Source organism: Talpa occidentalis, unplaced genomic scaffold, assembly GCF_014898055.3.
Source record: "Talpa occidentalis isolate TD23 unplaced genomic scaffold, MPIMG_talOcc4v2.1 talOcc4.9, whole genome shotgun sequence".
NCBI classification, from domain to species: domain Eukaryota; kingdom Metazoa; phylum Chordata; class Mammalia; order Eulipotyphla; family Talpidae; genus Talpa; species Talpa occidentalis.
In genome coordinates, this window is record NW_023605305.1 from 8,739,757 (window position 1) to 8,767,668 (window position 27,912).

The following is a 27,912-nucleotide window of genomic DNA, read 5'->3' on the forward strand; positions in this document are numbered from 1 at the left end:
GGAAGTTTCCAGGAATGTGAGGTGAGGACAGAAAGCACTATCTCTTGGGCCTCCCTGGTGATGCATGGGGTTAAGCACTGCACTGTGAAGCAATCCGCAGCCTTTGCAGCGCGAGTTCGATCCCCGGCCGGCCAGGGAGCAACCCACATGGCGCGGCAGACCTCTCCTGACTCGTCCGCCGCTCCCCTCAGCTGTGTACTTCGTCAGTCTGCCTGTCCTGTTCCCCGCTCTGTCTCTGGTAAAACCTCTCAACCCCTCTGCCCGCGTCCCGCATCTCTGGCCTGTACCCCAGCTCTTGTGTGCATAAATAAATAAATCTTAAAAAAAAATAAAAAAAGCAAGCAAGCACTATCTCTTACCGAGAACCAACCCAAGAGATCCCAATGCAGTAAGTTCCACAGCAATTTCCTTAGTTGAAGAAGGGATCAAAAAAGATTATTGGCCAGAGGTGGGTGCATAGAGAATTATTAGTTATTGAAAACCAGCCCAACCCCAAGGCAATAAATTCTACAAAGGAATAAATCCAGTGAAAGAGAGATGTATATCGGAACACCCCCTCCCTGGGCACCACAGCTCTTGTCTGCTGAGACCACCCACCCGTATCTGTGCAGGTAGAGTCTCTTTCCCTTTCCTTTTGTCCTTAACGAATGTGCTGTGTGCAGGTGAATGGGAATGTCTGCTGAATTCTTTCTTAGAGGGATCCGAGAATGCCACACACTGAACCCTGTCATCTGAACCCCAATACCCTTCCCCTCCAGGGTGGTGGCCTGAGCAGCTGGAGACAGTTGAGAGCTGGGGCTGACTACTGCTGGGGCAGCTGACCACCTGGCAGACGCAGAGAACATTTCCAGTGGGGGCCAGGCTACTTCAGGGTTAAATGCCTGGCAGACCCAGGGGAACCCAGACCCATGGCAGGCAGGGTGAGTGGGTCTGGAAAAGGGGCTTACTTAGATGGCTTCACAAGGAGGCTGTGTGGTACAGTGGTGAGGGGTTCGGGCTCCAGGGGACCTGGGTTTGGATGTGCGTCAGTTGCTTTCTTTCTATGTGAGCTTTAAAAAGTCACTTTCCCTCTCTGAACCCTTTTCCCCATCTGTAAAATGAAAGCTGTTGAGAGGATGAGGTGATGTGGCCAGTGCTTGGGCTGAGCCAGTTGCTTTCTTTAGATCCTGATGCTGGACTAGAAGCTTCATAAAAGCTGGCACTTAGGGATGGCATTGCCAGATTGGTCCCCTCAAGCTTTTTATTGTCGAGGCTGCTTGGCATCAAAGAGGCTCCATCCTCTGAGCGATGGCCCAGGAGCCGCACCTGCTGCACACCCATTGCCTTGCTGGGCAAGAGGCCAGGGGAAGCTTCTTTCCAAACCACAGGATGTGGGGTGGAGGCCCTGACATCTGGCAGGGGTTACCTTTGGGGAAGTGGCTGCCGCTGTGTGGTCATCTGGGATCTGTGGGCTGGGCTCCATCAGGTGGGCTGGGACCAGGGCGGGTGGTTCCTGTGGCTGCTGCTACTTTTGGGGGGGGGGGCACATAAACGACAAAATATGCCTGATCCAAGTGGCAAAAGACTTGAGAGGTCTCCAGCTTGGACTGGTTTATTCTAGAGCAATGCCCCACTTCTCAGTTTCTCTAGTTCCACTAGATTCTTGCAACAAAAGGGAATTTTATCACCTCTGACAAGTCTCGTGACAAGGTTATGGCTGTCTAGACACATAAAGTGCAGTCTCAGTGCTGTGTCTTGCAGTTTCCTGGACAAGATGGGGAAGAGGCGGGCAGTGAACAGGAATGATGGTGGGAGAGAGCGCCACCCCCAGCCTGCACAGAGTTGCCGGGTGACATGAGAGATGAGAAATGAGGGTTATTAGCCTTGCACAGAAAAATCATCCTCCAATAGGAGACCTCTAACTTTCGCCAATTTGTCAACTGCCCTGCCTGGGCATGAATCACCCTGCAGTCTCTGCAGCATTCAGCAGGCCTTTCACCCAAATGTAGCTTCTAGACAAGTCAGTGAAATTGAGTTTAGGGAGTATTTCCTCTGCTACAGTCTGAACACATTCACAATATTCTTATTTATTTTGCGTAGGAGAACTGGGGTGTGGCCAGAGGTGCAGGGGGTGAGAGGATTCACCCAAGACAGAGTGGGGAGCAGAACAGGTGGATCTACTGAAATACACTGCTGAGGGGTGCCGCGGGCGAGACAGGAGAGGTCTGCTGCGCCATGTGGGTAGCTCCCTGGCTGGGGATAGAACTTGGGCGGTAGTGGTGATAGCATGGAGACTTAACCCCTAGGCCGCCAGGGAGGCCCAACACATTATTCTTATTTAAGCTGCCACCTTGATTCTGAGAGCTGAATGCTGTTAATTTCCATCTTCTAGACAGAAAACAGAGGCGCTGAGGTTCAACAACGTGCTCCAAGCCAGGTAAGAAGAGATGACTGGCGTCCATCCTAGAGGAAGTCGAAGCATCCCATGAAACTATTTTTGTGTTGCCCGTGTGCTGGCTGAGGAAGCTGACTTAGAGCACCAACTCCCGGCTTCCCCTCCACCCCCACCCGCTGCCACCGCTCCCGCCAAGGCCTGTGACCTTCTTGGGGCAGCCCCCCATCCTTCCAGTGCAGGCCTGGGGGTCTGTCTGACGATTTTCATTTCTTAATTCTGAATTTTAGGCTTTAACCTCTGAGGCTGTGTCCTGTGCAGTCTTGCTAAGGTGGTGAAGAATTCTGAGAAGCTACTTTTGAGAAACCTGCTCCTTAAATTTCCAGTAATTCAGTTTGTTCTCTTGTCTTTGTGACTTGGGTCATGGTGGGGGGACAAGACTTTTTCACTTTTACCCCAGCACTTCACCTCTTGCAGTGCCAGAGCCTAGTGCTTTTGAATTGTTCCCCTAACCCCGCCCTGCCGCTTTTTTTTTTTTTAAGATTGATTTATTTATGCATAAGATTTATTTTTTAAGATTTATTTATTTATGCATACACCTCTGGACCAGAGGTGTGGGGGGTGAGAGGATTCATCACAGAGAGTGGGGAGCAGAACAGGCAGGTGAGACAGGAGAGGTCTGCTGCGCCATGGGGGTTGCTCCTGGCCGGCTGGGGATCGAACTCGTGCTGCAGTGGCTGTGGATAGCTTGATAGCGCTGTCTTTAACCCCTACGCCACCAGGGAGGCCCTGAACCATCCCCTCTTAAAGCCAGAAATGCTCATTAAGGTTCATTCTTGGTGAGTCAGGCATTTTTCTTAGCTGCTTGCACTGTGATGCAAGAAGTTGGTTTTCTGGGTGACCTCACTGCCACAACTTAAGAAGCAGGCTTGGGGCTTGCTTGGAGTGATAGTCGGGTCCACCTGAATGTAGGTCAGCAGGGGAAGTGGCTAGTAAGTTCTGGATATCTACACACCACAACTACCTCATCTGAGGTGGTTAAGAACACTTAGTCAAAGGTTCAAAAGACTGAGATAGAAAATAAATTTTACACACACACACACGTCCTTCAGAGTCCCTTATATATTTTGGGGTCAGAATAAAAAGCTACTATGGTTCACATGGCTGAAGCGTGGAAGCAGCGCAAATCTTCCTTGAAGGATGGAGAAAATGTGATTCCCCTGCATGATGCTGGAGTAATGTCGTAAAAGGAGGGGTGCGGACACGCACTCCAACACAGGTCCCCGGGAGAACTGCGCCGGGAAGGAAATGTCACAGAAGACAAATGCCGTGACTCCGCCTCTGCGGGGTCGTCAGCAGGATGTAAAGGGTGCTGCTGGGAGTTAGGGGAGCATTGGGGGTCTTGTTTTATGGGCATTGCTTCGGTTTTCACAAGACCAAGAGTTTGGAGGGGGATGGTGGTGAGGTGTGCACAGCAATGTGGATGGACGGAACGGCAAGAGACTGTATTTAAATATGGCTGGTGGGAAATTTTGCTGTATTTTTATCACAATAAAAAATGAAAGGGTCTCCCTGGTGGCTTAGGGGTTAAGTCTCAGCGCTGTCACCACTAAGGCCTGAGTTCCACTCCTGGCCAGGGAGCTACCCCCATGGCGCAGCAGACCCCTCCTGGCTCACCCGCTGCTCCCCTTAGCAGTGTATTTCAGTAGATCTGCCTGTTCCGCTCCCCACTCTGTTTGGGGTGAATCCTCTCACACCCCCGCACCTCTGGCCTACACCCCAGTTCTTCTATGCATAAATCTGTTTAAAAAAGAAAAGGAGACAGAGCTAATAGACTGTATCCTACCCTATTTTGAAGGGAAAATACCCAGGTGTCTGGAAGGAGGTGGAGCCTCCCAGCTGGGGCTGTGGGACTCTGGAGCTTGGGGGGCTTCTGCTATCGGCCTGACATACTTTCGCACTGACCCTCCCCTGGGCATTACCAGACTGTGCTGAGCCCTGGCGCCAGGGCACCGAGGTGGGAATTCGCGCTTGGCAGGCAGTCTCTTGAGTTCACAGCTGACCTGGCCGTGCTCTGTGCTGGAGGCATCTCAAACCTTGTGCTGGTGAGATAGAAGATGCACCAAGGTTTGCTTTGATGCTACTACTGAAAGCTGCGGAGAGCAGGACACTGTCCCACGACGACTGCCAGCCCTCACGGAGCACTCGCTCTCAGTGCCAGGCATTTGGGTGAGGCCGGAATGATTGTGACCCCACTTCGCAGACCAGCAGATGGAGGAGCAAAGAGGAGCAGGAACTTGCCTGAGGTGGCGCAGCTGGTGAGTGGCAAAGCTGAAACCCACCCCAGCTGCAGGACCCCAGCTGATGCCTGTACCCCCTCCCAGCACCCCCGCCCTCCAAGGCTCAGTGCTGGAGCCCCGCCCCCTCTTCAAGGTCAAGGACTCCTCTTTCTGGTACCTTCACATCCACTGCAGCAAGTAAAAGGAACAGGCCTGATTTTCTTTGTTAGTAAAGTAGAATAACATTTATTTTATTTTTTTAAATTTTTATTATACATGCTGTGTTCATGGAAAATCAAGACCTTTGGAGGAACTCAGATTACATACAAATCACGTTCAGCTGGGCTGGCGACCAGTCAGGTCAGCATGGAAACAGTTAAGCTGAAGCTTTCTTCTCCTTATAGGTTGCCATCATTTTCTTGATTTCCGCAATAGCTTTCCCTGGATTCAGCCCCTTGAGAAAAGCAGAGAATCAATACCAAGTAACAAGTGACACTGCACAGGGAGAGGCGCCCACGACCATGGGCTTGCAACTCCTTCCCCCGCTGGCACCGTCAAGGCAAGGGAATCATCCCGCCTGCATTTCATGTTTTTAAAGAGACCCTGTCTTTTCTTTTTCTGACCATGTGGCTTTGACAAGCCTGCCAGCTGACGGGGCCGGGCCTGGCCCAACCCCAGGCAGTCACTCCCTGGCTCGCCACCCACTCTGGTGTGGGCGCCGTGGAAAGCTGAACTGGGTCGTGACATTCCCTGGAGGAATTTGAGCTGGGAAAGGCTGATGGGACAGCAGAAGGTAGAAGCTAAAGGTCAAGGTGAACCAAGAAAACAGTTAGCATAAGCAGGAGACTGAAAGCTAAGAAGCAGGAGCTCTGAGACAGGCACGGGACCAGGTGAGCAGTGGACAGCCGAGGAGGGAATCGCATCCCCTCAGCGGCCGACGTCCTGCGGCTCTCCTCGCGCTGCTACGGAGTCAGGCCGAGCAGGTTCTGGTCAGGGACTCCCTCGGCAGACACCCTCAACGCGTGTTCCTAGTAAGCGGCCCTTGCTCCATGCTGACTTGACAGCCCCTCTGGACCCTCTCCGTGCTGAGAGACCCGGGTTGCTCTGTCAACCGCGTGCGCTTGTGACACGTCAGCTCCAGGGCAAGCTGAGGGCCGCCCGCGCCCTACCTTGGGGCAGGTCCTCGTGCAGTTCATGATGGTGTGGCAGCGGTACAGCGAGAATGGGTCCTGCAGCTTGGCCAGGCGCTCCTCCGTGAACTCGTCTCTGGAGTCGATCATCCAGCGATAGGCCTAGGAAAAGGGCCGGATCAGCTGAGCTGTCACCCTACTGTTAGCCCTGCCCTGGTTCTCTGCTGCGTGTGCAGAAGGGTGCCCCCTCAGCTCAGAGGCCCTGTCTCCGCTCTCTTTGATTCTTGCCACCCTTTAAGGAAAGGCTCCCGACTCTCCCATCACTCCTCTGGATTAATGATCCCCACAAACTTCTGAATGTCACTGCACCTGGAGCTCTGGCCCTACAGAGGGCTTGGAGCTCTGGCCCTCTGTATCCCGCCAGGCCCCGAATTCCTCATATTGCTCATCGGCCTCTGTCCTTGCGGACCAGGGTCACCATGCCTGTGGCATGTGACCTTCCCCTGTCTTAGCACCCAGCCACTGTCTTTGTGCAAACAGGAGACTTAACAGATGTCTAGAGATAAACATTTGTTCCATCGATTGACAACTTTTTAACAGTCTGTCCATCCTGGAAGCCCGAGGTCAGCCAGCTGAAAATGGACTGAACTCATGACCACTGGGCTGCCCCCCAACACGCCTCCCTATTTCATTTTTAACATGGCCAGGAATCAATCTGCTAGCTGGTTCCACAATGACATCACTTCTCTTTTTGTGGGAAAATGAGAAACGAGAAGTTTGGGTTTTTTTTTTTTTTTTTTGAGTTGCTTAAAAATCTGAAAAAAACCTCACCACAATCTGAGAAGCAAAAGCTTTCTGGGAACAAAATGATTTTCTTTGCCGTGAAAAGGGTGAAAGGCAACAGAAAGAATATTCCTTTCTTTCTAGGCGACACCTACTAAGGCCAGGACTCTAAGCTTTCATTAGTCTGGAAACAATTCCCAGCCTTGCAGGGGGTGGTTGCCCCTCAAAGAAATTTTTCTCTCCCCTGCCTGCACATTAAAAACCCTGTGTGGTCAATGGAGAGCCCCCTGATGGGCGGCAGCAGGGGAGGAGGTAAGAGCCAGTAAGGGGAATGCCTCTAAAGATTTGCAAGGCTCGGGCTGCGAAGAAGCACGCCCCTAGTCCTCCCAGTCCTCGGGAGCCCCTCAGATGAAGCCCCTGACTGATTGGAAGGCAAATGAAGACAGAGCCGCCAGTTATCCCGTGGGTCACAGCTGTGGGTGAAGGCGCCCCTCAGACGGTCTGCTTTCCTATATACTGTCCTCTTGATTTCTGGATGGTTGAGTTTTAAATTTTCTTAAAGCAATTAAGGAACAACTTACCTGCATGAGAACTGCGGGGCCCAGATACTTGTCTCCATTCCACCAGTAGCTGGGGCAGCTGGTGCTGCAGCAGGCACAGAGAATGCACTCGTAGAGCCCGTCCTGTGCGGGGAGAGAGAGGGATCATGAGCGCGGGGCAGGAGAGACTGTCACGTCCTTTGTTGAGCAGATGTGATGTTTGGGTCAGTGTGTGGACGGAGTCCCTGTTTGCTCAAGTTTGTTGGCAAAATCCTAGGGGTAGTTTACAGAAGTGTATCAGATTTGTAAAAGGATCTTGAAATTGAAATGTCAACACTTGCTGGATTAGCGCCCATGGTTCTTCAGTCTAAGTAGATGTGCTTTTCTGTTAATAAACAATAACCCCTCACTTATCTAAGAAAAATAATTTTTTTCAAACTTAAGTGTGGAAAAAGAAACTGGTATTACCATCTGAATGTAGTCTAGGGGAAATTCAAAGGCCCTGGGTGCTGAGGCATCTAACAGTCTGCACACCTGCTCCTGCCTGGGCAGCGGAGGAGACCTCAGGTTTCCAAAGGAAGCTTCGACCTCGCCCTGATGTGAGCCAACACGCGCCACGTGCTTCACTGACCTCCCCTCCTTTGATCATCACCATCATCCTATGGTGTGGCAAGAGTCCCATTTTTTCAGGGGAGGGACTGAGGCTCAGAGAGGTTAGGACATTTGTCTAGGGTCCCACAGCTGGAGCAGCAGAGCCGGGATGGGCCCCCCAGGCAGGCTGAGTCTGGAATCCCTGTTCAACACCTGCCGCTCTGACTCAATCCAGGCAAGCAGTTCAACCAAACTGGACGTTCTGATCTTGGGAGTAGAAACTGATGAAAAGCCTCAGAAGAGGGGGTACGCTGCCGTCTGAAGTGACAGCTGATATTATATGACACGAGTTTGTGGCCATGACTGTAACCAGCCGTCCTCAAGAGAGTCTCTGTTCTGTTCCGGCAGCTGGAAGGGGTGTAAACCGGCCCCTCTGTCTAGAACACTTACAGTCACAGGATTAAGAGCCTTAGTGACAGTCATACTTTTAGTCTGCTAACAGAAACATCTGTAACAGGAAATTAATTAGGACTTTTGGGATAGAACCAGCAGGATAAAGGAGTTTAGCTTATTCGTGAAAAAACTGGACGGGCTCTCACTGTTCACCAACAGAGGCGAGAGGAGGGTAGACGATGCCAGTGCCCCGCCCGAGCGGGAGGAAACAAGGCTCGAGCTGATGCCGAGGAGCAACTCTCGACACAGGAAAACGCTCCCAGTAACACGAGGGAGCAAGCAGGACGTGAGAGCGTGTTTACACTCACACCCCAGCGACAGAAACATGTCATGCAACATACATAAGAAAAACCAAGGTTGTTGCCAATAGTTCTCTTTGGGAGGTGGAATAACTGATGATTAAAAAAATCCTCTATTTTCCAAGGATCTGCAGTGAACATTAGGGCTTTTAAACCACAAAGAGTGTGCTCAGCATGCGAGCAAGCTACGGAAGTGGAGAAAGCTGAACAAATGTGTGGCATCTAAGTGAGTACATTTTGGTTATCTGGAACACATGCTCGGGGAGCCCTTCAGTTCACACCCAGGAGACACCGCTAGTGACAAGCTGCCTCCAGGGAATGAGAGGGAGCACGTGGGCCAGAGGGCCAGTTTCTCCTTGGGCCCTGGAGAGTCTGACACGGGGACAGCGCTTTGTCCTGAGAACAAGGAACTCTTGACAGCAGTGCGCTGCTTCCCCCGACTGACATCATCGTCCCCCTGGGCGCACGCTGGACGTGCTCACGAGGGTTGTTTTAGGGGAAAGAGGAGCGGGCTAAATAGCTCCCTATTCAGAGCATTCATTTACACAGCTAGTATTTACTGATAACACATGCCTGGGCCTAGGGATGCAGCAAGGAGTACACAGCTGCCCCTGCGTGGGGCTGGCCTGGCAGTGACACTCTCAGGGTCGGTGCCCGTGAATAGCACGTGTCCGGATCCCGTGCAGGCTGGAGATGGGACCCCTTTCCATCTGGTCTCCTTCCTCCTCCTGTCCCCAAGGACACTAAGTGTGCAGGGAGTGAGTGTGCCAATCAAGATAGCTTAGAGGCGGTAAAAGTAGTATAAAAGGAGACTAAAATTTGATACTAACTCATGAGTTACAGCTTGTATGCAAAAACAGCCACTCCAAGGGCGCGAGAAGGCTGGTGCCAACTCCCCATGCCATCACTAGGCCGCGGTGTCAGGAAGCACACAGGGCTGTCCCAGCTTTGCCATAACTGCTTCATGCCCAGCTGTAAAGTGGGTGGGGCAGCGGGACTACAAACGGCCAGCGCGTGTTCAAGGGCAGCGTTCAAGTCTGCCCAGCGTCCAAGGGCAACTCTGATTTTCTGTCCCTTTAAACGGTGGGACAGTGCAGCCTCTCACCACACAGCGACATCGCTGCAGCGGTCCCGACACAGTCTAGGGGCGCAGGGGCCGCGCCTTCTTGGTCTGTGTGACGCACTGTTACCGCTCACACGACGGCAAACTCATCTGGCAAAGCGTTTCTCAGAATGTGCTCCTGTCACTAGGCGACACATGACTACTGGTTTCTTTGGAAAAGGACCAACAGCTGGCAACATGGGGACACTGCAGGGCACTCCAGGACTTCGGTCCACACCAGGCCCTTTGTGGCTCACACTACCCACCTGGCCCTCAGAGAAGGTGTCTGACCCTGGAGAGAGGTTTCTTCCCAGGGGACACTGTATGATCTGCATTATCTCAGGCTACTCTCCCTACCCTCCTGCCACTCCCAGTCACACTTCCTGGCAAGCAGCTTTGCAATGAAATTCCTCAAATCAAGACGCTACACGGGACCACTGACCAGTTTCTCGCGATCCTCGATGGACTGCAGATACTGCTGCTTGCCCTCCTGGGACTCGTCCTTCTTCTTCAAGTAAGGCTCAATGGACTTGTACTGAGCGTAGAAGTTGTTTAAGTCCTGAGGTTGGGAGACGAGGAGGAGAAGGGTCAGACTCCACCATCACCCCCGAGTGGGCTTATTTATCCCATTTCTGGGACACGGCCTACTTTTCTGCCCTTTGACAGACAGGAGTCACTCATTGGCACTGCAGGGACATGTGGAAGGATTACAAAAGAAGAAAAGCTCAGTGCTAAGGATGGCTGGGGAATCTCTCCATGCACATGAGAAACTCTTCAATCCCACACACCTTTCTCCCACTTGCCCTGGAAAACACCCTGAAACACAGGGGGGGCAGAGAACATCACAACTGATGCTTTCCCCATTGGTATTTTCCACATAATTCTTTGTAGTTCTGGCCAAACTCTTCATTTGTGGGACTGGTCCAACTCTAAAACTGCTATTCCCAAACAGTCCTCACCAAATGAGCTGGTAGATGATTTTCCAGGCGTGTTATCTCCGCCATTCAAATTCCTTAATTAAAGTCAGACAGAAAAAAGCCCGCCCTAGAGAACAGCACAAAATGCGCGCCCTACCTCCCTGCACGAGGCAAAGGGGGAAAGAGATGCAGAAACTCACAGGGACAAGGTCCTTTATCACATACATATGAGGAAGAGGGTAGATTTTGGAGACTTTGTTGAGGTTGGTGTCAATCCTTCGGGTGCAAGCCAGAGTGTTGCCTCCGTTGATGTTCATTGCACAAGAGCCGCAGATACCTGCGCGAGAAACACAGTCATGTCCTCCCCAGATACAGGGGTCAGTGCTGCCTTGGAGTCTGCGCTGGGCTGTCGTCCTCTCCCGGGAGGACAACGAAAGCGCCGAGGGTAAGGGGTCCTGCTGTCTTCCCCGCTTTCCTCCTTCCTGCCCACAAAGTAGGTCCAATGGCCGCAGCTCTAAGATCCATTCTGTGATCATGACACAACCTTGAGGTTGGAAGCCACATGCTAGGGATGGCACTGGAGAACAGAAGCAGCCTGGCACTACAGGCACACTGGACTTCCAGTCCTAGTGCCACATCTCAGGTATTTTGGGAGAAAAGTCAACCTCTGCTTTTCAGAAGACATTGCTACTTGAATGCGAACCCTGACAAGTATAATACCCCAAAACAAACCCATGCTGTCTTGGCCACCTCAAGGTTGAGGGCCCAAATACAGATGATCCAGCGAGCTTGCCACAAAACCAGCAGCACAGAGGTTGCTCTGGAATATGAAACCCATAAGCTGTCTGAGCACTGACTTCTAGAAGAAAGAACTTATGGGAAACCAAGTCAAGCAAAAAGAAAGTGCTGGTCAAGAACCCAAATGAGCAATTTCCTATCCTGGACCGATCTCCGGTATATGGAGATGTCCTAAGTATTTCAGAGTTTGATAATGTCTACACTAATTAAACCCCAAATTCATGTCTCTGAAGCTGATGTTGGTAATCATCAGGCCAGAGACATGTGAAACCTGACCTGTTTTATCACTTTTATAAGACTATACTCTCCCTCTCTTGTAAATATTAACCAGAGTTGTAAGACAACACCAAGATCTGTCTTTAGCAATTACTCCTAAAGTCCCCCAAGAAAGCAAATATTATTATCAATGTATTTACGTCTGCCAGTCATCCTACCAGAGCAGAACAATATGCTTTTATAAGAAATGGTATATAGTTTAAGACATAAATAAATTAAATCTTTTCTTAAAAAGGCTCCCCTGACAATTCAATAAAGGAATAAAACAGTGGCAGCCAACATCATTTTATCTCATTTTTTTAGTCTAGATGGGTCACACCTCATGTATTTGGCTCTGAAAGGGCCTTAGGAGGAACGATTTCTGAAAAGCATCCTTTTTCTCTGACTTACATGGGGATGGGTGGGGTTTAATTACAGCGGAGTGTTCCCTGGACAGCAGGACTCAGCCAAACTATCATACTATCTGCAGCATCACTACATTAAATCCAATCCTGTCAGGTTAGCTGAGTCAACAGATGTCTTAGAAGCAGGGCTTTAAAAGCTTGAAATATATAGCAGAACAAAGATAACAAACGATGGGGCAACATATAGTGGAGGATTATTATGGAAGGTTATTTTCATTATCTACGTCCTTCTGAAGCCCCTTAACTTCCCTGGGCCTCAGTTTCTTCATCTGCACATCAACAGTAAGTAATAGCACTGGATATACAGTGGACAGAGCCTGGAAGACAGTCTGTTTCATCCTGTGGGGTTTCCACTACATCCAAGTGCCACTTGAGTGGTTAATTTTCTTTAAACCAACACATTTTTACTTAAATTCGCATTAAAAAACCACAGGGACTGCCAGATGCAGTAACCGTGAAACAGAAAACCCCACGAGGAAAGCAGACTGAGAAAGCGGAACTTGAAACACAGCTCAAATTCCTGGGACATTTACCCACAAAAAGACACTGATGAGCTGGGTCACCTGGCAGAGCGCTGCAGCTGTTCCCCAGGTATGAGCTGTGGACAGCTCAGGCCTCTTTTGGACACCAGAGCAAAAGTCTAGAGCCTGACAATGAAGGGAATGCTACCTTCTCTGCATGATCTTCGGAAGGTCAAGGTAGAATCCATTTCATTCTTAATCTTGATTAAAGCATCCAACACCATAGGGCCACACCTGACAAAACAAACAAACCAACAAACAAACACACCGGTTTTATGTCAAGTTTAACTTCCTTACACTTTGTCACAGTAACTGGGGCATCTTTTTACAATAGCTGCTCTTCTTATCTGCTTGGTCTTTTCAGGTCACAGTCAGAATTTTTTCCAGTTTTATTTCTGCCCCTTCTTACACATTTAAAGTGCAGCAGAGGGCCTCCCCGGTGGCACAGCAGTTGAGCGCTGGGTTGCGAAGCTGCCCGCAGCCTCTGCAGTGCTGGTTCGATCCCTGGCTGCTCCCCAGCCACCAGAGGAGGGTCCCACATGGCGCACAGACCTCTCCTGCCGCCCGCTGCTCCCCTCAGCAGTGTACTTTGGTCCTTCTGCCTGCTCTGCTCCCCGCTCTGGCTCTGGTGAATTCTCTCACCCTCCTGCGCTTCTGACAGTACCCAGTGCTTGTATAAATAAATTAATCTTTAAAAAAAGAAAAAAAAAAGTGCAGCAGAATTCCCCTTTGATGGCCACACTGCATACCCCCTTTGAGTCTGGCTATGCTGTTTATTCCCTGGCATTTCCTGGGTTTTTAACCTCTCCATACTACCAGTAAAAACATGTAAGAGGTTCATTTACCCAGTGACACCCCCTTCTCCCAAGTGTCAGCTCCCTTTCCAGGGTCTGCCTGCATTGGGCATTCTTAGTACCTTTAGGTAGTTGCTCCTTGTGACAGAGGTGATCACCGAGAAGAGCTGCTCTGCCATTTCTAGAAGTGACCATAACCATTCTTTATGCTCTTAAAATCATTAATTATGAAAATATAGTTATGAATTTACCTTTTCCAGTTTTGTCAGATTCTCTAAGTTTTCATTTCTTTGACAATAGTTCTATTTATTCCTTGATTATTTAAGAGAGTATCTTTTAATTTTCTTTCTTTTTTAAAATTATTTATTCATTTATACAAGCACTGGGTACAGTCAGAAGCGCGGGAGGGTGAGAGAATTCCCCAGAGCCAGAGCGGGGAACAGAACAGGCAGAAGGACAGAAGCACACTGCTGAGGGGAGCAGCGGGTGAGACAGGAGAGGTCTGCGCGCCATGTGGGACCCTCGCCGGCGGCCAGGGATCGAACCGGCACTGCAGAAGCTGCAGGCTGCTTTGCAGCCCAGCGCTCAACTGCTGTGCCACCAGGGGAGGCCCTATCTTTTAATTTTCAAGTAGTTTTTTGTTTTAAATGAATTTTTAGTTTCATTGAAGATTCAGCCCACACATTTTCCTTTTCTTTGAATTTTACTAAGGATTCTGGTTGTGGGGCTATTAGATAATTTTGTCTATTTGAGGCCATTTATCGGATGAACTGTATCTCATTAGAACTTGCTTGAAATATAACAAAAAAGTATTTAGAACATTAGTAGTTTTCAAACATTTTTTGAGGGGGCCATGAGACTTGTTCAAAAGTAGTAAAATATTTATTTACAAATAAAAGACTAACACAGAACAGCTCTGGCTGTAGACTGGAGGGAGAGGGGTGGGGCAGTGAGAAGACAGAGCCTAGTTCACGGGGCCCTCTGTCCCCCTGGATACTTGTGAGAGAGGAGGGAAGACAGGGGTGAGAGGTGCACCAGGAAGGACTCCACCTGCTGTTGCTCTGGAGATGGGGTCAGAAGTCAGGAACACGACAGCTTCTAAAGGTTGGGAGTGGCCCTCAGCTTACAGCCAAATAGGGACCTTGCTCTTAATTCAATGAGAAGGACCTGAATTTTGCCAAAAGCCCGAAGGAATAGAAGATGGATTCTATCGTGAGTTTCCAGGAAGGAATTCAGCATGCTGACATCTTGGTTTTAGTCTGATGACAGACCTTTACTAGGCCTCTAAGCTAGTAAACTAGATAACTGACACACAGTACAGGTCACTTCTTAATATTTTAACCACATCCCTGTCTTTTCCTGTCACCACTCCAGCTGAGTTTATGTTGCTTCTTGTTATTACAGAATACAAAGGTGCAGATAGATAAAGCAAACATGAAAACAATCAGCCTCTGTAAGCTGGTAATATACTAAGAGACTTCAAATACTATGCATAAAACCAACACTTATCAGTAGTCCTTGAAATCTGTCGGACTTTGATTTGAAGAAAGGAAAATAAGTTTACAAGTGATTCTCGTTGGCATCATTTTTTGAGTCAGGTACCAAATTCTTTGTGTTAAAAAGAGATGATAAATTCTATCCTCTCTGAGTGACCTGTTTTTAACCCTACCAGGGACGTGAAAAGCAGGTCCCTGCATCAGATCAAAAGCTCACCCTCGTTTACCAAATTTCTGGCAGTCACAGAGATACTCACTTATTCAAATCAATTTCATAAGTTTGCATACGAGGTTTATCTCCACTCTTGTCTGGGTCCCATCGGTAGATGGCAAACTTCTTGATTCGAGGAGCTGTGGCTGCAGCTGTCTGGGTCCCTCGGCAGGCCTGATATTTAAAAAAATCACAAGAAAGAAAAACATTACAAATGCAAGTTAAATTCAACATCCAACAAGCAATACTGAGCACCCATCACAGGCTATATGGTGCTGGGAGCTAAAAGAGCACTTTATTTATTTTTTTAAAGATTTATTTGTACAAGATCTGGGGTACAGTCAGAGGCGCAGGGGGTGTGTGTGTGAGAGAGAATTCACCAGAGACAGAGCGGGGAGCAGAACAGGCAGATCGACAGAAACACACTGCTGAGGGGAGCAGCGGGCGAGACAGGAGAGGTCTGCCGTGCCATGTGGGTTTCTCCCTGGCTGGCTGGGAATTGAACCCACGCTGCAGAGGCTGCAGACAGCTTCACAGCGCAGTGCTCAACCCGCTGCACCACCGGGGAGGCCCTAAGAGCACTTTAAAACAGACAAAACCACGGCCTCCATGGTGGCGCAGGGGGTTGAGTGCTGCGCTGTGAAGCTGTCCAGCCTCTGTAGTGCGCGTTTGATTCCCGGCCAGCCAGGGAGCTACCCACACGGCGTGGCAGATCTCTCCTGTCTCACCCACTGCTCCCCTCAGCAGTGCTTTTGGTCAGTCTGCCTGTTCCGTTCCCCACTCTGTCTCTGGTGAATTCTCTCACCCTCCCACGCCTCTGGCCTGTACCCCAGCTCTTGTATAAATAAATAAATCCTCAAAAAAAAAAACCAGACAAAGCCTTTGGCCTCAGAGAACCTGCCTTGTTGTGAGCAAGAGAGGAATGAAGTAGTCACAATAAAGTATAAAAGAGTTGGGCTGATGGGAAAGTACAGAGGGGTCTAGGAGAACACTGCAGAGATTTACACTAGTGGAAGAAGCCAGGCACTTTCATGAAGTGATGATTAAGCTGAAGTTTGATGTACAGGAATCAAGGGAAGCTGGAAGGGGTGACAGAAGCCAAGGGAAGGATGTGTGTCGAGGCCTGGCTGGGAAGGGTATGGGACATCTGTGATGAACTGAGAAAGTCCAGGAGGCAGGGTGGCTTGAGCAAGAATGGAATGGCAGATGTGAGGAAGTCAACACAGACTTTTAAGTTTTGATTTTATTCTAAGAAAACCTTTTCATCAGGTGGGTGTCATAATCATTTTAATTTTAATAAATATGTCACTGGTTATGAAGACAGAATCGTCAAGTGACATTTGGGGAAAGCAAATGGGAGTTGATTAGAGTTGTCAAAACGAGATGCTAGTGTAACCCAGAATGTGTGACAATCTTCTGAGGACCCTGTGACCCAGTTAACTTGACACACAAAATTAGCCATCACAGTGAAGCAGGGTGTATTTTATGTCTCCCCACATACCTTTTCCAGACCTTTCAAAGTAGCAGTCCAATCCATAGTTAGAAAAGACTGAAGGGCAAAAACTGAGCATTAGACTCGTGAAAAGCTAAAAATGTAAGTATCAGTTTAGTATGAAAGAAGAAAACATGAAGAAAATGAAAGTGAAGATGAAAGCTATCATTTCTCCTTAGCACCAAGCTGGTTAAGATCATTAATAAAAGTCATTTCTACAAATCACACTTTTCACTCAGACCCCATTTGGTAAATGACAGGCATATTCTCAGGTAAGGCCGCCTGTGGTATCTGACAGGAAATGGAGGAAGTGAAAAGGAAAGGAAAAATTTCTGTTCAATGCCTCCATCATTTTGTTTTTGTTAAATTATAATTCAATGCAATAAACCTCAATGACTTTAAGTATATAATTTGGTGATTTCTGATAAAGTCATGTTCTCCAGTGTTCCTTTACAATCAGGGCCTTCAAAGGGTGTGAAGAGTGGTCTGTGACGAGCAAAGCGAATGATGTGCTATGAGACATCTATGGGGAGATTTTAAGAATGTAATTGGGTAGCCTTCTGAATGTGGAAATCAGGGGTGTGGTCTGGGCTGGGGACAGATTTGGGAGCTTTTGGCATATACAGGTAGATGGTATCTAAACCCCAAGGGAAAGTCTAGAAAGAAGAGGACTAAGGACTGGGCCCCCATGTGTAATGTTTGGGGCAATGATGAAATCAACAAAAAGGAGACAGAACAGTCTGTATGTGAGGAGAGCCTGGCGGGGGGATGTCCTGAAGTTTGGGGGAGGGGAGGTGGTGTTTGAAGGAGGGAGTGTACAATAGCGTCAAATGCTTCAGAGAGAAAAGCATCATGAGAACTGGGAACTGACCATGGGATTTAACCAAGGCAAAGTCGCTGGCGACCTGGATACAAGAAATTTCAGTGAAAAGTCTGGCTGAAATAGATTCTACAGAAAATGGGAGGTGGTGAATTTTGGACAGTGAGCCTAGCCATCTCTTGAGAAGTTTTCCTATAAAGATGAGTAGAGAAATGGATTGCTGGACACTTCACTTTTTAGGATGGGAGAAATCACATCATGCTTGTATGTGGCTGCTGCTGCTAACAGAAAAATAAATGGAGGGAGATCGAGGTTCCTGGAGAGCTACCCTTGAACAAGCCATGGGATGGGAGGGAGCCAACCCCCCCACGGGAGCAGGGCGATGAGTAGAGATGGGCAGAAGCAGGGAAGGAGGTAAAAATTAGAAGTTTTTCTTCCTTGTTGCCTATTCAGCAATTTACTCCATAAACTCATGGTGGAGGAGAGCCCTTCAAAAGCACTGCTCCCCATCTACAAAACTAATGGAACACTCAAGACTGCGCACACCGTTCTACGAATCTTGGGCAGGATTAACTCCTTAGATTATAATTTAAGGAAGGAAGCAAGATTATCAATATCTGGACTGAGGAGGAGGAGGAGAAGAGTGAATTCTGGATTTTGTCCAAGGCCACTTACTACTCTAGGAAAGCTTCCTTAAGGTTCAGGCTTGGAGCCAGAGAGAGCAGATCAAGACTGCGGTAGGAGAGAAAGGTGTGCGAATGCAGAGGAGGAAGACAAAGAGGCCTGAATAAACCTGAGAACAGAGGTCTGGGTTTGTTTATGAAACATGGTATTAGTTCAAATCAAGCTCTACGGCTTAGTAGCTAGCTGTGCATTCTGGAGCAAATTACTTAAACCTCTCAGATTCTAGTTCCTCTTTCATATATCAAAATCTACCTCTAAGATTAACGGGAAGGTTAAGCTTCAAATAGCCCTGCAAATAGTTGTTGCTTTTCAATATTGGCAACATTATCATTTCTTATTATTCTGTAAGAATGGTAAACCCTGTCAGTGCTGGAAACAATGACACACAATTGAAAGGAGGAGGAGGTCCCTGCCCTAAGGGAGTTCATAGTCTAGACAAAGCATTGAGGCAACACAGACACAAACAAAAGGAGACACTTTACAGTTAAACAAACAGGCAGAATTGTGGTTCAGACCATTGGCATAAAAGGAATTCAGAAGTGAAAGCCTATCATGTCCTAGAGTTCTAGAAACCCTACAGATAAGACATGAGGCTCACTGGATTCTTTTGAGGGTATGAATACAGTTTCCTACAAGGGCAGGGAGGGCCTCTTCTATTTTTCTGTTCTCAGGAGGCCCTACAGAGGCCTTGCCTGGAGTTACATTAAAACTGACCTATGAAATGAGTTTTCCTAGGATTCATTCTTGGAAGAATGCCCTGAGATTTAGAACACTCAGTGATGAGGATCTCACAACTTAACTACTTGCTCAGCAACTATGAAAGGAACTAGGAGACAAAGTAATTATCAAGCATCAATTTAATGCTCAAAAGGACATTCAGCTGGAGGCTCTGGCCGGCAGTCCTGGTCCGCAGTCCTCTTCCTGCTTTTCAGAAAGACTATAAAATGACATTAACAGCATACTGAAAGAGCTAGGATTAGAGGACTGGTCATATGTACTGTTATGTGGCCAGAAAAGGCGCAGGAAGGGAAAAGGGAACATCTCTTGTATACCTACCATGTGCCCAGATCTGTGCTAGGAATTTTTCCACTAGCCTGTTAAAAAAAACTGGGTTTAGATCTTGTACCTACAATTTCTTGGCTGTGATATTTTGAGCAAATAAAACAATTTTTTTTCTCCCTTGATGCCTGTTTCCAAATCTCAAAAAAAAAGAGATAAGAATTCCTGCTTGCTCATCTTTCTTTTACAGGGGTTGTCACGGAGACCAGAGGAAAAAGACTTGAATGGGTTTTGTAATCCTCAGTCCCTTATGTAAGCAATGACAATTTTCCTTCCTTTTGTAAATCTGCCCATTTAGAATGCATATCAGAAGTGTGAGGTTTCCCTGACAACATAAGGGGCGTGGGGAAATGCATCGCTGTGCTCTGAATATAGATATACCGGCCGACCTATGTGACCAAGCTCATGCTCTGCGCGGTTGATATTACAACCTTCACAGAGAAGGACGCTGAGAGAATTGATCTTAAATCTTCTGATTTAAGAAACGCAGTCTTTCCCGCAGCCCCCGCAACTAGGGGAATGGTCCAGATCCTTCCAGCGACCGGGGGCATTTCCCTCCCTCTGTCCCTCCTGCCCTCTCCCCAGCAATCCACCCGCTATTTCCTTACTAATCTGGTCCAGCCCGTCCATCCTGAGTCCTGAACCTTGCACCCTGGAGGGGTGACCTCGCTTTCCAGGTCCCAGCCCCTCACACTCCCGGGGTCTGTCTTTTCTACGGGGGCGATGGTTTGGTGGCAGAAGGGAGGGCCAGGAGTCCAAATGTTTGGGTTCGAATTCGCTCCATCAGGCATTCGCTTGCCATGTGACCTTGGGCAATTCAAGTCTCCTCTCTGAACCTCTTCTTATCTCTAAGAAACGGTTTCTCCGCTTTGACCAACACACAGGCCGCGGCGAAGCGCAGGTAACTGACAGGTACATCGCGGCTCTGAGGCAGAGCACCGAGCGGAGGGCAGCGGGTCCTCCCGGCCCTGACGCCTTGCCCAGCGCTCCCTCAGCTCCTCCGAGGCCCCCTCAGCTCCAGGCCGTCTCCGTGACCTTCATGCCTGCTCTCTCCCCACTTCGGCCCCGGAGCTCACCTGGAGGCAGGCTCCGCCAAGTGTTGTCGCCGGAAACCGGCGCCTCAAGGAGATTCCGACCACCGCCGCCATCTTGACTTCTGACGTCGAGCCCCACCCCTAAGCCCCGAGGTCGCGCTCCGCTGGTGTCCCGTCGGGCACCGCGGCTCCGAGCCAGCGCTCACAGAGGACCCGCTAGCCGCGCAGGAGCCACCGAGTGGGAGGCGGCTTCCGGTTTCCCAAGTGGGAGGGAAGAGGGCGGGACAGCCAATGGGAGCGTGCGCAGCTGCAGCGAGCCACGCGCATGCTCAATAGGCTTCCCGCGTTTCTAAGGTGACCTTCCCAGGGGAAGGGGGCGGGGTCTGAGCGGGGGGGCGGAGAGAGCGCGCGAAGGGGCGGGGCCGTCGTTCTGAATCCTGAGCCGATTTAAACCCTGTCTTTGCTGAAAAATTGTCGTGTCACTCTTCTCAGCGCCTAAGTGACTTTTTAAAAAAAGATTCATTTATGTATACAAGAGCTGGGGTTCAGGCCAGATGTGGGGGGTGAGAGGATTCACCAGAGACAGAGTGGGGAGCAGAACAGGCAGACTGACTGAAACACACTGCTGAGGGGCGCAGCGGGCGAGACAGGTGAGGTCTGCCTCACCGTGTGGGTAGCTCCCTGGCCTGCCGGGGATCGAACTCGTGCTGCAGAGGCTGCGGATTGCTTCCTAGTGCAGTGCTTGACCCCTTGCACCACCAGGGAGGCCCTGTCTTGCTGACTTTTGAAGTCAAACTTTATATCGAGCACAGTGCGATTTCCCCAAACTGTCCAGGTTTCAGCACCGAGAGGCCCGTGTAGCTGGAAATCCCTCGTTCCCCTGCAAATCCAGAGGGTTGGTGGACAAACAGGGTGGATTTCCAAGAGGAGGCGAAGGTGTCATTCATCCTTCATTCACTCAAAAATATGTATGGAGCGCTGCTCTGTGCTGGGCACTAGGATGCTCCACTGGGCGAGTCGTGCGGTGACTGCTCTCACTGCCTTTACTGTAAAGGGCAGCGGCCCCAAAATGAGGACACACTGTGCTTTAAAGTCGGGGAGAGAAGGGCACCCAGTCTCCAGGGCTTAGTTAGCCATTAGCCTCAGAAACCAATTCTCCAACACCTACAGTGTGCCAAACTATGATTCATCATCTTCATCTCACAACAGTCTTGTGAGAGAGTTGTGTGTCCATGTATATATTTTTTCTTTTCTTCTTTTTTAATTTCTCTCCATTATACTTATCTCAGCTGCCCTTTCTAGACTCTTCCATGGATCATCTTGGAACCTGCCTCACTCTGGGCCTGATTACCTCTGTCAGTGGGTGGCCTCAGCCTTCCAATTCACTTGTTCCTTCAATCATCTCAGGTATTTATGTAGGTAGCTAACTTTGCAAGTTGTGTTTCTCAGAATATTTTTCCTTTTCTGCTCCCTTGTCTTTGACGTAGGAAGGGAAGCTTTTGTAGTCCTTGGTTCCTATACTCCCAGTTCATTTAGGTGCTACTGGGGAAATTAAGATGGCCAAACCAATTGGTTGTCTAGGACTAAGTTTCTGGGGTCCTGGGCTGGTGGCTGGGTATGCCAAGTGTGACTTCATTAAGGAGGTATGCAGTGAGGACACAAGAAACAGCCAGGACCATTGGTCTGATCTTGAATTCTCCTTGAGGCAATGTGACTGTGGTAAGTCCCTCCCCATCTCTGGCCTATAATTTTCTTGCCTGTATTATCAGGGTATGGAACTGGCTAACTTAAGATTCTGTAACTCACATGACTGTCTTGGGGGGCTGCCTTGTGGGTAACTGGTGACAGGGCCAAGCTCATTTTGACTTTTCACTGGGGTTGACCCAGCACTGGAATAGGGCTTTTCGGGGTCTGGGCCCTTTGGGGCCACCCAACTTGGATGAAATCCTGGGATGACTGTCATTCCCTCTAACTCCTCCTTGCTGAATTGTCTTCTGAGATCAAGGAAGAGTGTACTCTTTCCAGTGGACATTTACCTGGAGAATGGGTCCTCTTGGCATTTTTAAGGCTCTTTCACCCAAAGGCAGATGCCATTTGAAGAGAAGTAACTACCCTTTAACTTTGCCCAGGTCACCTTGGAAAAAACAGGCTGAGGCCAGCAGAAGTGAGACCTTGATTTATGGAAGGGCTCTTGGTGCCAATGGGTCGACGCACCCTGCAGTCACATCATTCCTGGGCTTCACGGGGATTTGAGAGCTCAGAGTTATGGAGGAACAAATTCCTGGGCGACTGTACCTCCGCCCTGAACTTTAGGATTCCAGAACAGCTGCAGAAGGACTTAGAGATTCTCATGGCCCTGACATATCTTCCCAAGGTGTCCTCGTGGTAAGATCCAAGTTACTTTTGTTTGTTTCCTTTTATTTAGAGAGTGAAGGATTGCTTTTTGCCATGGCTGTCTGCTAGATATTTTATGTTTATACTGAACCTCATCACTTGCAAATGTGTTGGAATAACACATGAGGCTGTATGGGTATAGCCTTAGTCTTTGAATAATGAGTAAGTAGAGCAATATTGGGTAGGAATCCGGGTATAGAAGCTCTTTCTTCCCCAAGAGCTGAAAGTCAAATGAGAATTAAAAATTCAACAACAAAAAAGCATTATGTTGTGTCAGTTAACTGTGTTAACTGACATTTAGACAATCAACTATGATAGGTCTAGTGCTTTGTGCCTGGTTTCTCCCCAGCCAGAGAGCGAAGAAGGGTTGGGTTTAGGGGGAAATATCAGGTGATTTTATTGCCTGGGGGATTTATTTACCTCTGAGAAAACTCCACTTAACTCAACTGATCCTTTTGACGGGACTCAGAGGACTTCTCATCCAAAATTCAGGATTTGATTTGCCTTCGACCAATGGACCCTTTTCATCTCTCTTGCTGATTCTGTCCCTTGGTCCTGCTGTCCCTGGACCAGCTCTATCTGGGTGTCCTGATGGCTTCTTCACCCAGTCTGCCCCTGTACATATGACCTGAGGAGCTTGTAGCTCCCTCATTGGCATCTGCCCAGTCTCCAAGCCAGGAATCTGCTTTGGTCCTTGGCTCTTTTCCCCACCATGTCCAATCAGCCACTACCACCCTGTGTGACCTCCCAGGCCTCCAGGAGTGCTGCCCCACCCCACTCCAGTCTCATCTCTCCCTGTGATTAAACCTGCGCTGGTCTCTCCCTGTTCCTCAGCTCTATGCCTTGACCCTGCGGTGCCTTTTCTTCTCTCCCACATGGCCAGTTCCTTATCACTTAAGAGTCAAGTCTAACTTTCTCCTCTCTTGGGACATCACCCCTGGACTATCAAAACAACCTCTGTATCTGTGGTCAATGCATATGACACCTGCTTTAAGCATTACCCACTTACATGTCCATCTCCCTAGATGGTGGACAGTTGAGGGCAGCGCCCAGTTACTTGATTTTAATTTCTTTGCAGGACGTATTGCTTTCGGTCAGTGTGTTTTTAGTTCTTTATGAAAGTATTTATTTATTTACTTTTAAAGATTTATTTATGCATACAAGAACTAGGGTACAGGCCAGAGGTGCAGGGGATGATAGGATTCACCAGAGACAGAGTGGGGAGCAGAACAGGCAGACTGACTGAAATACACTGCTGAGGGGAGCAGCGGGTGAGTCAGGAGAGGTCTGTTGAGCCATGTGGGTCAGCTCCCTAGCCAGGGATCAAATTCGTGCTGCAGTGGCTGCAGACAGTCTTAACCTCTTATGACACCAGGGAAACCCCTATGAACTTATTTATTATCTGAACCATGTATGCCAAGAACTCTGTCCTGCTTGCTCTCTTGTCCCCGAGGCCTTGTGACCAGCACACAGCAGGTGGATGATCCATAATTAATAAATGCACAAATTCATCTTTGTTTTCAGAGTAGCTGGCCTGGGACCTATGCATAATAGGGGTGCAGTCAAATTCATTGGTTGAATGGAGGAATAAATAAAAATGTGGGATGCATGTAGAAGTGAGAGGAAAGGTGGTGGTGAAGTGTTGAAGAGAGGGGGAGCTCAGTGGGATCTCAAGCAGCTTTAATCTCAGGACAAGGGCTAGGTCAGAGGGTGTGCACGGAATTTAAGAGGGTCAAAAATCTTGGCAACTAAGATAAATAACATTTTAGTGCAACACTTAAAAAAATTAAAATGTAAAAAATCTGTGATGAAAAAACCCAACATTTTAAGTAAAGACAATTCACCAGTAAAAACTAGGGAACCGAGTCAGTAAAGGGAAGTGGGATTATCACCCTGGCTCCTCTTTGTCCTGGTGAAGAGCAAGGCCTACTCTTCCTGACTAGTTTCACTAACTATCGTCTCTTAGTCTTGCTCACCCCAGTTTATTTCCCTAGTGCATTAAAGAGCTTGGAGGTGACATCAAAGCGGTTGGGTGCTTTTTCAGGCACCAGAGAGGAAGGTTGACTGAAGTGGGGACAGGAGGGAGAGGGTCATGACGACCACAGCCCAAGCCTCTGCCTGGTCCATCTCTCGGACCATCTCTTGGTGCATGGGGAGAGCTGGTGACCCTCAGAGAGAGAGACTGGGCACTGAGTCATGGCAGGAGACAATGCCACCTTGCCTTCCTGCCCTTCAGCTGCAGAAATTCTGCAAGCAGGGCTGCCACCACTGTGATTTTGCAAACATCTGGGCGCTTCCAGATACACCCCAGCTCTCTGCTGGGTATTCATCTTCTAGAGAGCAATGTGGTCAGGCACTCTGAGGGAGTGCCTAGGGGTTTCAGGGAGAAGAAGAGGTGCAGACAGTCTCCCAGAATTGGAGTAGACATAGTTGGCAAATCAAAATGGTACCTGACCTGACGGCCCCTATTACCGCTGGTCCCCGTCCACCCTGCCTGTCCTTGTTCTTGAGAAGCTGCTCCCTATGCTGGGTCACTAGGTGCTCATCTTTACTGCTGTTCAAGAAGCTGATGATCGTGATGATAGAGCTGCTGATGCCGGTAGTTTCCATAGTCAGAGGATTTCCTACGTACCAGGCCCTGGGCAGAGCACTTTGGGTGCATTTTCTTTCTCTAAGCATTACAACAATGCCACGAAGTAGGGATTTTTGTCCTTTATTTATAGTTGAGGCAACTGAGGCTCAGAGAGGGTCAGCCACTCACCCTCTGTCACACAGCATCTCATTAGCATCTTGGGTTGGGGAGATGGCTGGCTGTGAACAGGAATCCAGGGTGCCCTGCCAGGCGGTGGTTGCAGCTACTCTGGTGTACCTGCAGAGGGCGCATGCTCCCCACAGAACTGCCCAGGGTTGCCTCACAGCCCTTCCCCACCTGCCCTCCCAAAGGGCTTAGCTAAACCCACTTTTCTGCAAACCCCACCATATAATTAGGCTTCTCAAAATAGTCTCCTAGTGGGATTGGGACAACCACATGCCACAGGTTCTCCAATTTCATGAGCTGCCTCTACGGAACTCCAGGAGCTAAAAGTCCCAAGCTGTCCCCTCTCCAGATGGGGCTGCGTCCCTCCTGGCTGAAGTCAGCTCAGCTTCTGGGACTTTCGGGGACGCAGTTGGACCCCAACACACACATGCATGCACGCACATGCCCCTAGAACTCACCCGCTCTGCTAACCTCTGTCTGACTCCCACCTGCCTGCCACATCACCAACATACTCTCAAGTTAGCAGTTAATTTGGTCGTCTGGATGTATGTGGGTGTGTGTGCTGCGTGCTGCGTAAATAGTATATGGCACAGGATAAAACTCCCTTTACAGCTGAATCTGAATTTGAGTCCCTCTTACTAGCAGAGACGGAGGCATGTAAATGAATGTAAAATGGGAGTGGTGGTAAATATTCATTTATAGTGGCTGCAGATGAGCTCGCTGGAAACAAAACAAGTCAAACCGAGGGCTGCCCAGTGCTAAAAGCAAGTGGACCTTCTAGAGAATTAGGGAGGCCGAGTGGCTAAGTGTGTAGGCTGGCAGGGGGATGGGGGACCTCAAATCCTTGTTATGGCTGTCATTTACTGTGTGACATTGTGCAGGTTACTTCACCTCTCTGCAATTCATTTTCTGTTGTTCACAATGGGGAAAAGAATCAATAGTGACTTGGGGAGGAGCAGGAGGAGGGCGACGAGGCTGCTTGAATCTGTAAGGAGTGAACTACTAATCTTAAACTGGGGGTGGAATGCCCAGTTGAGGGAAGAAGTGAGGTCCTAGAGAACTGTGGTTTATTTGGGGGAAGTGATTATGCTAATCAGGATGGGAAGCCAAGGGTTTCAGGCAGCTTTAAAATATCATTTAAAATACATATGTAATTAAATTCTCACTATGTACAAATTTCAAGTACCATAGATAAAGTTTAAATCCCTTGAGTCACACTTCTTTCCCAGCCATGATAACTGTTGTCAGTTTCATTGGATTTCTTCCATAGCTTGTCCTTTGCACATATATACCCATGGAAATCCATGGCTTTGCTGGATGTTTCTTTTTTTTTTTTTTTCCAAACCAACATCAAGTGCTCTGTCTTGGAACTCTGTCCATGTTGGTCCATAAAGACGTAGATTTGTCTCTTAGTGCTGCAAAGTATTTAAAACTAGCAATCAATGTACCAACATTACTCTTTACTTTCTTTTTTTAAAATAATTTTTTACAAGATTTATTTATTTATGCATACAAGACCTGGGGTACAGGCCAGATATGCGGGCATGAGAGAATTCACCAGAGACAGAGTGGGGAAGAGAACAGGCAAACTGACTGAAATACACTGCTGAGAGGAGCAGTGGGCGAGACAGGAGAGGTCTGCCGCGCCATGTTGGTTGCTCTCTGGCCGACTGGGGATTGATCTTGTGCTGGAGAGGCTTTGGATTGCTTCATAGTGCAGTGCTTAACCCCTTGCACCACCAGGGAGGCCCCTCTTTAGTTTCTTAAAAGTTGGGGTGGAATGCTTAGATTAATAGCAATAGAAATATATATGTTACTGTTCTTTCTAAAATATAGGATTGGCCATGTAACCGCAGATACCCCAAACCTAGAGGGGGGTTCCTATTACTCAAGCCCCAGTATTTCCAGTATGACTTCAAGCTTTATCTTCACCACTCTAGGGTCATTTCTCAACAATGTCACATGCTTACCCGCCCCTTTGGATCTCTGCTCAGCGCAGCAGCTCTTCCTGCCTTCTCTACCCAGTCACTCTTTCCTCCATTCATCCACATCCACTTAACAATCACGGAGTGAACACTGAGGACTCCCTTTGTCACTCTCCCAATTGGAAATAAATGTGTGTGTGTGTGTGTGTGTGTGTGTGTGTTATGTGTCTGTATGTATGTAAACTTACCAGATTTCACAGCTCTTTCTACCTTTTGCCTTCCCCAACCCTGCAAGTGTTTATTCAGTGCCTGTTCCATCTGCCTGCCACTTTGTCTCCCTAGCTTGGCCTGAGATCCTGGAGGGATGAGATTATGGCTCACGAATAGGGTTTCCCAGGAAGAACAGGTATCCTGGTTCGCCTGCATGGTTCCCCTTTCCACCTGCTGACTTGGTGGATTTACTCATGGTGCTCGCTTTGGCTTTGATTTAGATGAGACATTATATAATCACTCTAGTTTTACAATAGGTGCTTATAGGAAAGCTTAATGGACAAAAAAGAACAAGTGGGTGGCCGAATGACTAAGGTTTGTTTTTCATGATTTATTTATTTATTTCAAGTTTTTTGTTATTGTTGTTTTTTATTTATTTTTAAAGAGATTTATTTATTTATTTATACAAGCACTGGGTACAGCGCGGGAGGGTGAGAGAATTCACCAGAGCCAGAGCGGGGAGCAGAGCAGGCAGAAGGACCGAAGTACACTGCCGAGAGGAGCAGCGGGCG

General features: G+C 48.6%; 1 protein-coding gene across 1 annotated transcript; it reads right to left on the reverse strand.

Moving 5' to 3' along the window:
• Positions 1-4,914: 4,914 nt before the first annotated feature.
• SDHB (succinate dehydrogenase complex iron sulfur subunit B) lies at positions 4,915-20,315 on the reverse strand. Its single transcript, XM_037498848.1, has 8 exons — positions 20,096-20,315; positions 15,011-15,138; positions 12,612-12,697; positions 10,665-10,801; positions 9,990-10,106; positions 7,145-7,246; positions 5,820-5,942; positions 4,915-5,104 (listed from the first exon to the last, which is right to left on the reverse strand). Exons 1-8 carry the CDS (start codon positions 20,165-20,167, stop codon positions 5,027-5,029), a joined length of 843 nt encoding a protein of 280 aa, XP_037354745.1. The 5' UTR covers positions 20,168-20,315; the 3' UTR covers positions 4,915-5,026.
• Between the last annotated feature and the right edge of the window lie 7,597 nt (positions 20,316-27,912).

Excerpts from the sequence above, each read along its gene's own strand:
- SDHB (XM_037498848.1), bottom strand. The coding sequence starts at position 20,167 with ATGGCGGCGGTGGTCGGAATCTCCTTGAGGCGCCGGTTTCCGGCGACA. Across the intron at positions 12,698-15,010 it reads TATGAAATTGATTTGAATAA|GTGTGGCCCTATGGTGTTGG; the intron begins GTGAGTATCTCT and ends TTGTTTTGTCAG. Across the intron at positions 7,247-9,989 it reads TCGAGGATCGCGAGAAACTG|GACGGGCTCTACGAGTGCAT; the intron begins GTCAGTGGTCCC and ends CTCCCCGCACAG.